At 37.0% G+C, this 13,459-nt stretch overlaps 1 protein-coding gene across 11 annotated transcripts in view; it reads right to left on the bottom strand.

Moving 5' to 3' along the window:
• Window positions 1-652: 652 nt before the first annotated feature.
• The window catches only part of CEP63 (centrosomal protein 63), a 45,749-nt gene continuing 32,942 nt past the window's right edge, over window positions 653-13,459 (bottom strand). For 6 of the 11 annotated variants that reach the window (XM_033132216.1, XM_033132217.1, XM_033132222.1 and 3 more), the window contains 6 exons: window positions 11,181-11,295; window positions 10,100-10,297; window positions 8,507-8,593; window positions 4,196-4,401; window positions 3,114-3,393; window positions 653-1,249 (listed from right to left, as the gene is read on the bottom strand). In XM_033132216.1, coding sequence (XP_032988107.1) covers window positions 1,091-1,249; window positions 3,114-3,393; window positions 4,196-4,401; window positions 8,507-8,593; window positions 10,100-10,297; window positions 11,181-11,295 — 1,045 coding nt within the window. In that variant the 3' untranslated portion in view covers window positions 653-1,090. Of the gene's footprint in view, window positions 1,250-3,113; window positions 3,394-4,195; window positions 4,402-8,506; window positions 8,594-10,099; window positions 10,298-11,180; window positions 11,296-13,459 lie in introns of those variants that run through there. The other 5 variants (XM_033132214.1, XM_033132219.1, XM_033132220.1 and 2 more) reach the window with 5 other exon arrangements.

Here is a 13,459-nt window from a genome sequence, read left to right as displayed (position 1 = left end):
ATCAGGTCACTGGTGACCTCCAGAGCAAGACAGCAGTCTCATGGTGGGGATGGAGTGGGGCTGAAGAAGGTTAAGGAGTGGAAGGGAGGTGAGGAAGTAGAAACGGTCACTGCAGAAATGTCTGGTTGAAGGGGTGCAAATATATGGAGCAGGAGGTAGAGAGGAATATGGAACCGAGGTTTTGTTTTGCTTTGAAGAAAACTCACAGGATGTTGGCATGCTGGTGGGAAAGATCCACTGGGGGGAGGGGGATCGCAGGAGCCATGTCCCTGAGGGGACGAGTACACGCCTCACCTTCTTTCTCTAATTGCACATTCTAGATCTCTGCTGATCTGTTTGCTGGGATCCTCATAAGGATCCTCATCCGCATTCTGCTCTTCTCTCTCTCCATCCCTCCATGGTAGATCTTATTAACTCTCCCAAGTTTCAAATGCCTCCTCCACAGTGAGATCTTTGTCTTCCCCTTAAGTCTCTCCTTAGAAATGCAGGTGTGGAGCTTTTCCGTTGGATGTCCCACTCACGAAAACTAATCTGTGTCCCCTCCCTCCACCTCCCTCTTATACTTGGGCTTTGAGCAAGAGAGGCTTTCCTGTAAAAGTTCTTTAGCCCCTTTATATACTTCCAGTCCAACTTTGCCCACTACCAGCCCAACTGGCTATTAAGTAGTAAAACTAACATATCCACTCGGATCAGTTAGACTTGGAATCCATACTTCCATTACATACTTCTCTTGAAGTTCCTGTAGTGATTTTATTTTCAACATGTACCATAAAATCTTTTAGTCTATAGCTATTCACATTTAAGTCATCAAGAGAAAGTATCACTTCATGATAATAAACATCAATGAGAAAAAAAGTCTAGCCAAGTGGTTTATTCTTACAAGTTATTGCTGGAAAAAGTCCTTCCAACAAGTCAGTGCAGTGCAAACGCCTTAGAGAAGTATCCGTTTTTCAGATTTCTTCATAATACCTTCAGCATGCCTCGCCTTGACGAGTTTTATATGTTTGTGTTTTTAAAGAGCTGCTACTTCAGATGACAGTAACTCTTCGGTGTTTCTTTTTATTTCCAAGTTTGTGATATTTTTAAGAGGTTACTTTAGGGCTGTGAATTGCTTCACTGTCTTTTCACTCTCTCTTTTCAGTTCTTCAATATGAGCATCCAGGCGCTCTAGAATATGATGAGACCTCAGTTCCTCCTCTTCCAAAAATCTTGTAGCTATTGAACCAAGAGGAGATACAGGCAAGGGACACTAGAAGAGAAACAAATGTTGACATACATAAGTTGAATAGAATATTTCTAAGACATATGATGCATAATATTTTCTAATTAGCAATAGGAAAAGGTAATTTTTTTTAAAACACTTTTTCCTCTAAGGGGATACTTTTTTGTTTTTATCCTAATGACAAGCATACTCAAAAAAAAAAAAGTACTGCAAAAATTAACACAAATCTCTTCCTTTCTGACCCAAGTTGTATAAACATAAAGTATCATATAAAATATTAATTACTGGCCAGAAGAATGTCTCATTTTTGACTTGTACATCCTTCTATACCTCAGAAGAGAACAGACATGATGCCTGTTAACACAAACGCACTTTTAAAATCTGAATGTGTTTCTTTCACTTTAAGCACAGAAAATCTGCCTGTAACGTATCAGACACCAGTTAAAATCAATTATTTTTCCCTCCTCCAAAATTTCAGTCTGCAGTCCCTCCTCTGAAGCCCTTGGGGGCCAGTGGTATTTTGGAGTTCTGACTTTAGGAAGGTTCTATAGGGCATATACCACACACAGTCAGCCCTCATCGGCAGTAGTTATTTTCTATCAAGTCACCTCAAACACTGGCTTGGTGAATACAGATTCATTGCTCCTATGGGAAATACACACACACACACACCCCTCTCATAGAGATTATCATCTTAACACAACTCATTCTGGTAGATTCTATTCTGTTTTCTTTATTTTACAGAAGAGAAAACGAGGTTGGGAAATAGTGAGTTGCCTGAGGCTGCCCTACTAAGGAATGCCAGAGTTGAGATTCGAACCCTGTTCAGGGGCCCCGGAATCTGAGCTTCTTGCACTGCACTGCGCTGCCCCTACCGACTCTAGACTCGGGGCATCTACACACGAGAGCTGAAAGCAGAGGGCAGAGCCACCAGGGCCAACTTCAGCTGGAATGTGCAAGTCCGGGGACTCCGAATTTTTGCAGCTCTGCACTGGCGCATGACAGACTGTGGCAGTGTGGCGAGTACTGACTGGGGTTACAGTTTGGCAAGTAGGCAAATTCACAAATACAGAATCCGTGACGCTTGAGGATCGACTCTCTTACCCTCGTGGACTCTGATATTTCTGAAGTAAAATGCTAAATGCGATAAATAAAACCTATACATATTCTCACATCGGTTCAGGTCAGGTCAGGTTTTAGTGTCAAGTAAGTTTTGCTGACAAACTTGGGGAGAAATTTAGATTTAAGACTTTTTTGGATTTCAGAATTACATATAAGAGAAGTGGGGTCTTATTTTGAAGCTGGTGAAGGCCAGAACGAATGGCCTGAGGCAAAAGCTTCGGTACAGAAGGAAAAAAAGATGGAGTCGTCACAGCAGTGAAGGAGCCAGGGGCCAGCACAGTGCCAAAGGGCAGCCTCTGCCAACCAGGCCACCACTGTGCATGCCAGACATGCCAGATACAATTCCTTCCTCCACCTCCCACCCTTTTCCCTTTCAGCAGTTCCTTTTTTCCTTCTTCACTGGCTATGCCTCAGAACTATCTTGGCATCCAGAGATACTCCATGAACCAAACGTTCCAACACAAGATTGACCCTCTCTGAAAAAGAAAGGGAGGGAATTCCCAATTAAGGTTGAAAACAAATGAACACCTATAACTAAAGTTATACACGTATTTCATAAGGCGTATTTTGAAAAGTAATCATGGCTAAATGTGTTTTCATGAGCAAAACTGTAAGGCAGAAATCCGTAAGAATAATTAAGGGTACTTAAGACAGAGAACAAGTAAGAAAACAAAACAAAACAAAAATATCACGCTGCTCACCCTTAAAATAAAAGATAAAATCAAATTAAATAACTTAATAAACTAGTAAGATCAGAAAGTTTCCATACCGAAGACATAAACTCTTCTTGGTCATTTATACTTTCAGAGATAGTGTCAGAACAAATGGCTTCATTTGTATCTAGCACTGAAGGCAAAGAGTGAGCTTTACACACAAAGTTAGAAGTCAAAGAGAGTGTGGAGCTGCAAGGGCTGAAGCGAGGACTCAGGGGGCTGAGGCCCCTGGACATGGGCTCTATCCTATCCGGTGTTTGTCCGCTTGGAGAAGGAAGACCTGTTTTGTAGTGCTCAGTCTTTATTCCATCATGTCTCTGCTGGCCTTGGGTTGGCCTGGATAGCAGATTAGGAAACAAAACAAATAAAAATTGTAGCAATTTTTCTCTTTTAAAACAGAAATATTATAGGAAGTTCACTTAAAAATAAATGAAAAGGCTAACTAGTAAGGCTGTAATTTACAAAATGAGCAGCCCCCTCCTTCAGGTTCCAAGTATCCAGGCCCCTGCCCTCACACGCTTACAATATAGCAAGGAAGACAGACAAGCTACCAGAATAACCTAGTGTGTTAGTACTAGGATAAGGGGAAGTACTGTGCACATGACGGCACCTACCTCCTCTGGGGGTGGAAGTGGGAGTGGGGCTGAGAGTGTCAGGAAAGGCTTTTGGTAGGAAAACATGTGAGCCATATAGTAAGAGCTAACAACAGGTGGTTTTTTCATTTCATATTGATTGCTTATAGTAATAGCCTATAATTAACTGACCAAAAATACAAAGGAAGCTTTTTATAAAAAGCTAGCTTATTATGGGGCAAGTGGGTAGCGGAGGTGGCAGGCAGCATGAAAAGGCTCAGAGAAATAAGGATGCTGTTTATACCTACATCCAGAGTATCTAAAACAAAAGCTTAAATCAAAGTGCTATATAACCCCCTCCATTTTTTAACCTGATAGGAGCTTTACTTGTGCACATTGTACTTCAGAATTAAATATACAGCTTTACTTGTGCACACTGTACTTCAGAATTAAATATACAGTCCTTTGATGAAGATTTAATATCTATAAGTAAGAAATTACTCTTAGAGAAATGAGAATTACATTACAACGATACACATTTTAAATAAACTGCAAAGAAATTTTACTTGAACTCTGTATTCTTGAACTCAGGTGCTCTGCTCTGTGTTGGTTTAAAGATCCTGTCATGATTTTTTTTGCACATGTGAGTAGAAATCTCCAGTTTAGATTTGGTATCCATCAAATCTTTCTGTAGTTGTTGATTTTCAGACACTAATTTATTTAATGCCTCAATATAATTCTCCTGGAGGTCTGCTAGTGAAATCTCTTTTGCCTAATAAAAAAGAATACTGGCGTCACATAATTTGTATAAGAATACTGGTGAGCTATGATACTGCTGGTAGAAAATTTTTTTTTTTAGTTGTAACTAGTTCATCATGGCTTTACTTTAGAAAAAGTACAGATTTGTTTTTGGCCCTCTAAGACTGAGAGAGAAAAGGGGCTCTGTTTCTTACAGTAAGTGGGGTGCAAAGTTGGAGCACAATGGGCTTTCCTGATATATATGCAAGGGGCAGGAGGAAGGCTCGGAACTAGCACAGAGGAAAGCTACAAGTGAGAATCAGAAACAGGGAAAAAAAGAAGGTAGCAGCCATGGGTTCTTCAAAACAGACAGTGTTGAATAGCCCCAGAACACTGTGGAAGAAAAATCAAGAGACCTAGCTCAAAGAAAGCAATTGAACAGAATGTTCTAAAAGGGAAATCTGGGGGCCAGCCTGGTGGCTCAGGCGGTTGGAGCTCCATGCTCCTAACTCTGAAGGCTGCCGGTTCAATTCCCACATGGGCCAGTGGGCTCTCAACCACAAGGTTGCCAGTTGGATTCCTCGAGTCCCTCAAGGGATGGTGGGCAGCGCCCCCTGCAACTAAAGATTGAACATGGCACTTTGAGCTGAGCTGCCGCTGAGCTCCCAGATGGCTCAATTGGTTGGAGTGCGTCCTCTCAACCACAAGGTTGACGGTTGGACTCCCGCAAGGAATGGTGGGCTGCGCCCCCTGCAACTAGCAATGACAACTGGACCTGGAGCTGAGCTGCGCCCTCTATAACTAAGACTGAAAGGGCAATAACTTGAAGCTGAACGGCATCCTCCACAACTAAGATCGAAAGGACAACAACTTGACTTGGAAAAAAGTCCTGGTAGACTGTTCCCCAATAAAGTCCTGTTCCCTTTCCCCAATAAAATCTTTAAAGATTAAAAAAAAAGGAAATCTGGCTGGAAGGGACAACTTTTGAATAATTACTCTCTGGCCTTAAATACTTTTACATAATGTTGGCACCTATTCTTGTGAAAAAAATGTGGCCATGATAAAGCAGCGTTCAAGTATAAGGCAGGAATTACTACTCTGATCTTCTGAGTTCTGTTATTCATAAATTTTATTGTTCTTCAAGTCTAGATGTTTTCTGGTAATACAGTACCTGGAAAAAAGGTAATCTGGATCATTTTTTTCTAATGACAAAATATTTTCATTAGCATTCTGAAAAATTATAGTAATCTTTGGAGTTTAATACGATGTTTAGCTTGGTGTTTTTTGTAAAGAATTTTCTGAAAATAAGCTGATCAAGAGCAATTTGACAAACGGAATTTGCCTAACAAAAACATAAACTTTAAAATACAATCTTTTAACTCTCTGTATACCAGTAGTAATAATCAGTTATAAAATCTTTTCATAAGTCATCAATGCCAGTTAAAATCTCAAAACACAAAAATTTTGCAGAACACAAAAGTTAACTATTGTCAATTTTTAAATGTGGTAAATAATTTATTTTATCAGAGCTATTGCTTTCATTATTAATTTATTAAAATAGTTGTTTAACCCAAACATTCATTTGTAAAAGCAAGTCCACCTTCCTAGGTGGTAAAATGCAAAAAAGCACTTTCTTATAACTATTCTTAATATGTACAACATGTTCAAACTGCGTGTACCTTTAAAACCAGAGGAAATTTAAACTGCTGACACGATTTTCACCAGCCAGAGTTTGATGTCTGATATCATTAAACATACTTCTTTTTAAAAAGATAATGCTTGCCTTTGCAGGGCGCATCTTTTTAAATTTTCTCAAATTTATTATTTTATTAACAACAATTACAGATAAATGAATGTGAAAGGTAATACAAAAACTCTGTAGCAAACACCCACCTGGCTGTGTAAAGAAAGGACAGTACTTACACTATTAAATGGAGGCCTAAAGCTGAACAGAATCTCTGGTCATAGTCTGGCTTAAGCACCCCTGAGAGTTCCCAACTCTTATATATGAACAGGTAATCACTGCATAAGAGAAGATTCTCTCAATCAGGTATCGCCAAATCTTGAGTCTTTTGAAGATTCTGTGCTGTAAACCAGGTTAGTTCTTGGCTTTCTCCACTACTACCGTGTTTCCCCGAAAATAAGACCTAACCGAAAAATAAGCCCTAGCATGATTTTTCAGGATGACATCCCCTGAACATAAGCCCTAATGTGTCTTCTGGAGCAAAAATTAATATAAGACCAAGTTTTATTTTCGGGGCAACACAGTAGATTAGTACTGGCTTTATCCGGGCATACAGTCACTTTCCTTCCATCCATCTACCCATCCATGCATCCATCCATCCATCCATCCACACATCCATCCATTCATCTTCTCCCTTACGAAAGTTTAATTGTTGTGTCCTCTCCTATTTTTCCCATCCTTGTAGGTAAATGCTTTAAAATTAAAAATCCTTTCATTAGACTTTTAGAGGGTTTGGGGGAGGGAGCAAGATTAGATGCATATTTTCATCTGCCACCCTAAATGACAGCATAATATTTACAGTATAGAAAGCCACAAGTTAACCATCGCTTTATAGATTAACATTTAGTTTATTTCAAAATTTTAGATATTGCAAACAACACTGAAATGACATTTCTGCACATTTGCTCCTATAGGATGTGTTCTTTGGGAATGCAAACTGATATGACCTTTTGGAGAATTACTGAGCAATGACTATCAAAATCAGAAATACACATGATTCAGGAGTTTATAGGCTATATATATTTACAAGTTTGATGGATATTGCCAAATTGCCCCCTAGAAAGGCTCTATCAATTCACTTCCTCATTAACAGAACACGAGAGAGCCTGTTTCTTTATATTAATGCCAACACTGCACTATATTAGTTTTTAAAAATCACTGTCAATCCAACTAGCAAAAGAATATTTATTTGATTTTGATTATTAGAGAGGTTGAACAGCTTTCCGTGTTTAGTGGATTTTAGTACTACTTCTATGCATTATCCATTTATGTCCTCTGACCATTTTCTACTAGATTATCTTTGTAGGAAATACTTATATATTAATATTTTATATTAACCTTTTATCTGTTTATAAATTGTTTTCCTCCAGTCTATCAGTCTTTTTTTAAGGGATCTTTTGCCTTTTAGAAATTTTACATTTTTATGTTGTATAATTCCTTATGTTGTAAAATTTTTTATGGTTTCATGATGCTAAGAGAATCTTACCCTCCCAAAACATTATAAAAATAGTCCCCTGTATTTTCTTTCAGTTGAAATAAAGTATTCATTGGGTGTTTTGCACTTCCACCTACCCCCGCCTTCATCATCCATAACTGTGAAATTAGAACTACTTGGGAGCAAATGGGGCACTGAGTAACCTGTATCTTGGGAGGCACAAATTCTCTTGGAAGTACATAAAAAAAAGAATTTCTGCAATCTTTGGGCATTTGACCTACATCAAGAAAAGATGGATCAGAATAGATGGGTCATTTTGCAAATTATAAAAATTTATAACAAAATAGTTAAAAGAGCATCGACATTGTTTATAACTCACTATTAGCTAATGGTGTTCTCTGGTTTCACGGGAGCTTATACACATTTCTTATCCTCCCTACTAGATTATTCTCAATTTCTTAAAGGCAAGAATCCTTGTGTCCAGTACATCATCAACTAAAATGCTCTGAACATAAAAGATGCTGGAATATTTGATAAATTAATTTTATCTTATAGAAATATAATTAAAACTAAATTATTTAAAAGATAATATACCTTACACTGAAAGACACTGCAGGCATAATAATTACAATAATAATCACAGCATCTAACACCTACTGGGTTCTTAGTAAATGCCAGGCACTACACTAAGCCCTTTATATACATTCTCCCTATTGAGAACATAGACTGTATATGTATTTTCTCACATACATAACATTAAAAATATCTTCCCATTGCTGGAGTGGAGAGTCATATTTTGCTCACTTCCATCACTGTTTCAACATATTTTTATTTGAGAAAGTTTCTGCAGAAGGATCATTCCATGTTTGATCTTAACTCTCTCTTTACAATATCAATATTTACAAAGTGATTTCTTTCAAGGCTTGGATAGTAGACAAACTTAAGTTCCTACTTATGTACCTCGTGTAAACCCGATTTCAATTTCATCACCATTTCAGAAAGATGACGATTTTCTAACTTGAGGGACTCCAGCTGGTCCAAAATCTCCTGAGAAGGGAAAAGCAGAAAAAACAAGTAAGTGAAAACAACAAATAAATCAAGTACATCTTACAAAATTATTCCACATGTAATTTTTATTAGGCAAAGTTACATTCTTTATTGATTTACAAGTGTGTGTGTATATATATATATATATATATATATATATATATATATACACACACATATACATATATATGTGTATATAATTTTTTTTCCTAAACAGATGTTTTAAAAGATGTTTCAAGATGAATTAAGGCACGTGTAATTAAAATATTATTATAAGAAGATGAATCAGTTCACTGGGAAATCCCTACCCACTCTCCTCTAATTTGGTTTCTACCTCCAACATCATGTGGATTATACTCCTTTAACAAAATACTTTATTTTCAGTCCTCATTCTCTTTAGCTTTTCTGCTTGACCATTCCTACTTGCAAAGAGTCCTGTCTTCCCTGGCTTCCTGCTTCCTTAGTGAAATCTGTCTGGTTTCCTTCCTTATTACTACTTTATTTATTTATTTTTTTTGTAGCTCCACGCCAATACATTTTTTCACCCTAAATGAATAGTATCCTAAGTTTGATTCAAGTCTCTGCTCTTAATACGTCATGCTTTCTCATTATAATCTCTAAGTTTCTCAGGCAGTCTCAAACGCCAACCTCATGCAAAGACTTTCACAGCTAAAAGTCTTTCTCTGATTTTAATCTTGAACTTCAGGCCTTCTGTGACATTTGACTATTAGATAATTCCATATGAAAGTCCAGCCTTTATCCCAAGCCAAATGTGCCAAACCAATGTCCCCTCTGCCAGCTTTCCTATTTTGTATACCTTTCATACAAATTCACTCTCTTCCCCAAGTGTGCCCCCTATGCTTTCTCTATTTCAGTAAAAAGCATCACTTTCCAATCAGTTGCCCAAGCTGGAATCCAGTGACATCTTTGCTTAACTCTGTCTAACTCACCCTCGCTGTCCAATCAAATAAAAAACCCAGTCAGTTTTACCAGCCAAATATCTCCAGAATTCACCCATTCCCTGCCACCTCCCTTGCCCACTGCTCAGGCTGCCATCTTACTGTTAAAACAGAATCTAAGTGGTCTCTTTGCCTCCTTCCTTCTTCCCCATATGACGACCATAGTCCTTCTCTCCTGTTTAAAGCCATATGCTAACAACACTCAAAATAACACTCAAACTCCTTAACATGCTGACAGGGCCCTTAGGAGGCAGTGCCTGCTTTCCAGTCTCATCCTTTGCCACTTGCCCCACTTACACTCCAGTTTGTCACAGTGAATATGTCACACTCTCACCACACACCACGGAAACAGTTTCTTTACTTATCTGTGTCTATTCTCACCTCCCCACCAAGCCTCACTAGAATTCTTGTTACCCAGCATAGCTTCAGCTCAAAGCAGGTGTCTAATAAAAATTTACTGAATTGAATACTACGGAAATTATATCTTTAATAAATTCAATCTTCCAAAACAAACTTCAAATAAAAAGAGGTTTTGTTCAATTGTCACCTTGTGTTCTACTGCTTTTTCTTCTGCCTTTTGTATCTCTGCTTTGAGTCGCTTTTCCATGTCACAGGAAGAGCTTTTGGCAGAAGCAATAGTGATATCTCGCTGATGTAACTCCCGAGTTAGCTGGGAGATTTCCATTTTCATTCCTTCTAGTGCAGAACTGTAACTTTGTTCAGCCTGTAAAATCTGTGCTTGCAACTACAAAGAAACAGAAAGGAAAGCATGAAAAATTAAGATAAAGCGTGTAGATAGAAAAATACATTAATAGTTAAAATAATAAGGTAATTTTTACCTTACCTCAAAACATGAATATTTCCCTAGATTAAATGTGTAAACATTAGCAATTTACCAAGTTGCATATCTGTACTGAAGATCAGCTAGTTACACCCACAATCTCAAAACAGGGAGAGATGAGTTATTCAAATACTAAGAACTAGTATCAAAGTCCATGCATATAATTTAGAGGACAGCACCTGTGACATTCATTCATTTTTTTTTTCTTGAAAATCTAAAAATTTTGCTTATATGATTTCCTGGTCCACAGAAAATAAGAGAAAGACAAGACGAAAAAAAAAGGCTAGAAGTAATCTCAAAGAAGTAACAAAAAAATATGAGTCAACAGCCAGGACAGCGAGGGCCCATTCATGTGGAGACAAACAGCTCTGCATACCTCAACAGCCAGTAAGAACATTAACTACGCCACAGCATAGAAGAGAATACAGACCCAAAACCACCTTTAGTCGGTAAGAAAATATTAAATGCTAGTGCATATAATATCTTTTTGCCAGCAGAAAAGTGTGTATCTTTTAGAAATATTTTCATAAAAACATGCTTAAAATAAAGTTTTAAAGTTCAAAGGAGGGAAGCCTTTAATTATCTTGCAACTATTTGCACGGCATCCCTGAGGATGCCAAAGAAAGACACTTTCCCTAAGCATATTCCAGGTGCTCATCTACTCCCGAATATCAAGTAGCCCTTTGAGATACTTTTTTCATTCATTAAAACTAACTCCTATAACTTCCCAACCCACAACTCAGTCCATAAATACAAACTTTGCAATCCCAAGCACGCAGATTTTTACCTTCTTAATCTCTGCCCTGTACTCATTGTTATGTACTTCCATCTTCTTCAATTCTTCATATTTTTCCATTAGTTCTTGGCTCAGCTGTTTACATGTAGTACTCACAGATTCCAAGCTGTATGACAAAAATAACTTCACATATTTAAAACAACAAAAACACTGAAACCCACAAAATGAATTATCAAATTTACCTTTTTGATGTCTAAGACATATCTTACACATCACCTCCCACCCCAAATTAAAACTCATTTCCAATTTCCTTATCACCAGAGGTAGCTAAATCCGATTCAAGCACTTTCTGTGTTTACCTATAGTCTTTCCTTCTGCTTAAAATTTAACTGATTACAAAATTCTAAAGATTACAGCAACTTAGCGAATTTTTCCTCTCTAGTTGTACGGGAGCTGCCATCATAATCTAAATCTTCACTACACTTAATTACAATTCCATCCTACACACAGCTGCCAGAATTATCTTCTTTAAAGAGTTTCCAACTTGTCACCTTTACTTAAGAATCAACCCCTTATCAGATGTAAGAACCTCAGGGGCACATACCCCTCTTACCTCACTGCTCATTTCTGCTAATAAAATCTTTTTGCTTCTAAATCGATAGGCTTTACTGTCTGCCATGTTCCATTTGCTATGCCTGATTTCTTGTCTTGTCATATACCACCCTCTCCTTGACCACAAAGCACCTTCCCCTCCTGTCTGTCAATGAAAGGTCAACACCCTTTCTAGAATCAGATCAACATTTACCTAAGAGAGCTACCCCAACCCTCATTCCCCCAATCGCCTTAAAAACAGATTTTTTTAAAAAAATTTATTTTTCAATTATAGTCGACATTGAATATTACATTAGTTTCATATGTACAGCATAGTGGTTAGACATTTCTATAAATTACAAAGTGATCCCCCCAATAAATCTAATACCCAGCTGGCACCATAGAGTTATTACAATATTATTGATTATGTTCCCTATGCTGTACTTTACATCCCTGTAACTATTTGGTAACTACCAGTTGGAAATACAGTTTATTTTCAATTTTTATAGCTTGAATATAGACATTTTCTAGAATTTTCTACCTTAAATCTTCTACTTTAAATTGCTCTTAGGGCCTTTAATGTGTATATTTTGTCTCTTGAACTACAAATTATATGATTAAAATAATGTCTTTTCCTTCTTAATTGCCCTTTAGCTTTGTCCACCATTCCTTCAACCCCTGGATCCCTGGGTTCTAGACTATTCAATACAAATACTTAGTAACTACCTATATTGTTTAACCAACATAACCAACTTACCAGATAAGCTATCATTCAAAACTACCATCTTTGCAATACAACACCACAACAACAATTATTTCAATTCCTCCAGGTCCTGTTTTAAGGAATATTTTGTTAAAACTGAAAAACACAAATAAACTGCCTAAAAGAATTCCTTTTTCTAGTTGTCTTTTGATACAAAAAAAGATTTTTTTAAATACAAAAAAAGAATTTTTTAAAGCCACTGGTTTAGTACTGAACACTGGTGTTTGTATCCATTTATTCCAATTTTTCCTATTTCTAAAAATCCTAGAATGCTCATTTATTTGGTACTTAGTATATGATTACAATGTGTCAATCACTGAGTTACAAAAATCAAGGATAACCGAGTCCTATCTACAGGTGGGAAACTCGGGGTCTAAAGAGACTAGGGTGTCCAGGGTCACACTGCAAGTCAGAAACAAGGGGCCTGATAAGAGCATAGTAAAATATACATACATGTGAAAGATTACTCAAAAGCCAACCAATGGAAAATCTATGATAAAAATGTAAAATTAGTTCTATTGTCAAAAAAATTAATAAGCTTTATTTTATTCAATCTAAGGTGTGCACATATGATATGATATGATAACCAGGAATATCTTAAGTATTCCAAGATGAAAAAGAAATACAACAAAAACTGGATATGTGTGTATAGACATGTATATTTAACATGTAAAGAAAATACTTTTCCAAAAACAGAAATAAAAGTAAAAACAAAAAAATGTATTACTTAAAGATAAAAAGGTAAAACAGCAATTTTTTTGTTGTGTGTTTCCGTAAAGGCTAATCCTTTATATATTTTACTTTTTAAGACACAGAAAATGTTAGTGTACAAATGACCATGATTCATGTTTAAAACAGAATATCAAACTCTTCCCAATCAAAAAGTTTAGAGGTATGACAAACAAAAAGCTCACAAGTATGACACCAATACAAGTGAGCTAGGCATGATATAGCGTAAGTCAGGATTAAATTAACA

Source organism: Rhinolophus ferrumequinum, chromosome 17 (genome assembly GCF_004115265.2).
Source record: "Rhinolophus ferrumequinum isolate MPI-CBG mRhiFer1 chromosome 17, mRhiFer1_v1.p, whole genome shotgun sequence".
In the NCBI taxonomy this organism is placed as follows: domain Eukaryota; kingdom Metazoa; phylum Chordata; class Mammalia; order Chiroptera; family Rhinolophidae; genus Rhinolophus; species Rhinolophus ferrumequinum.
The sequence above is the reverse complement of the archived record's forward strand: the minus strand, read 5'-3'. Positions and strand labels throughout refer to the sequence as shown.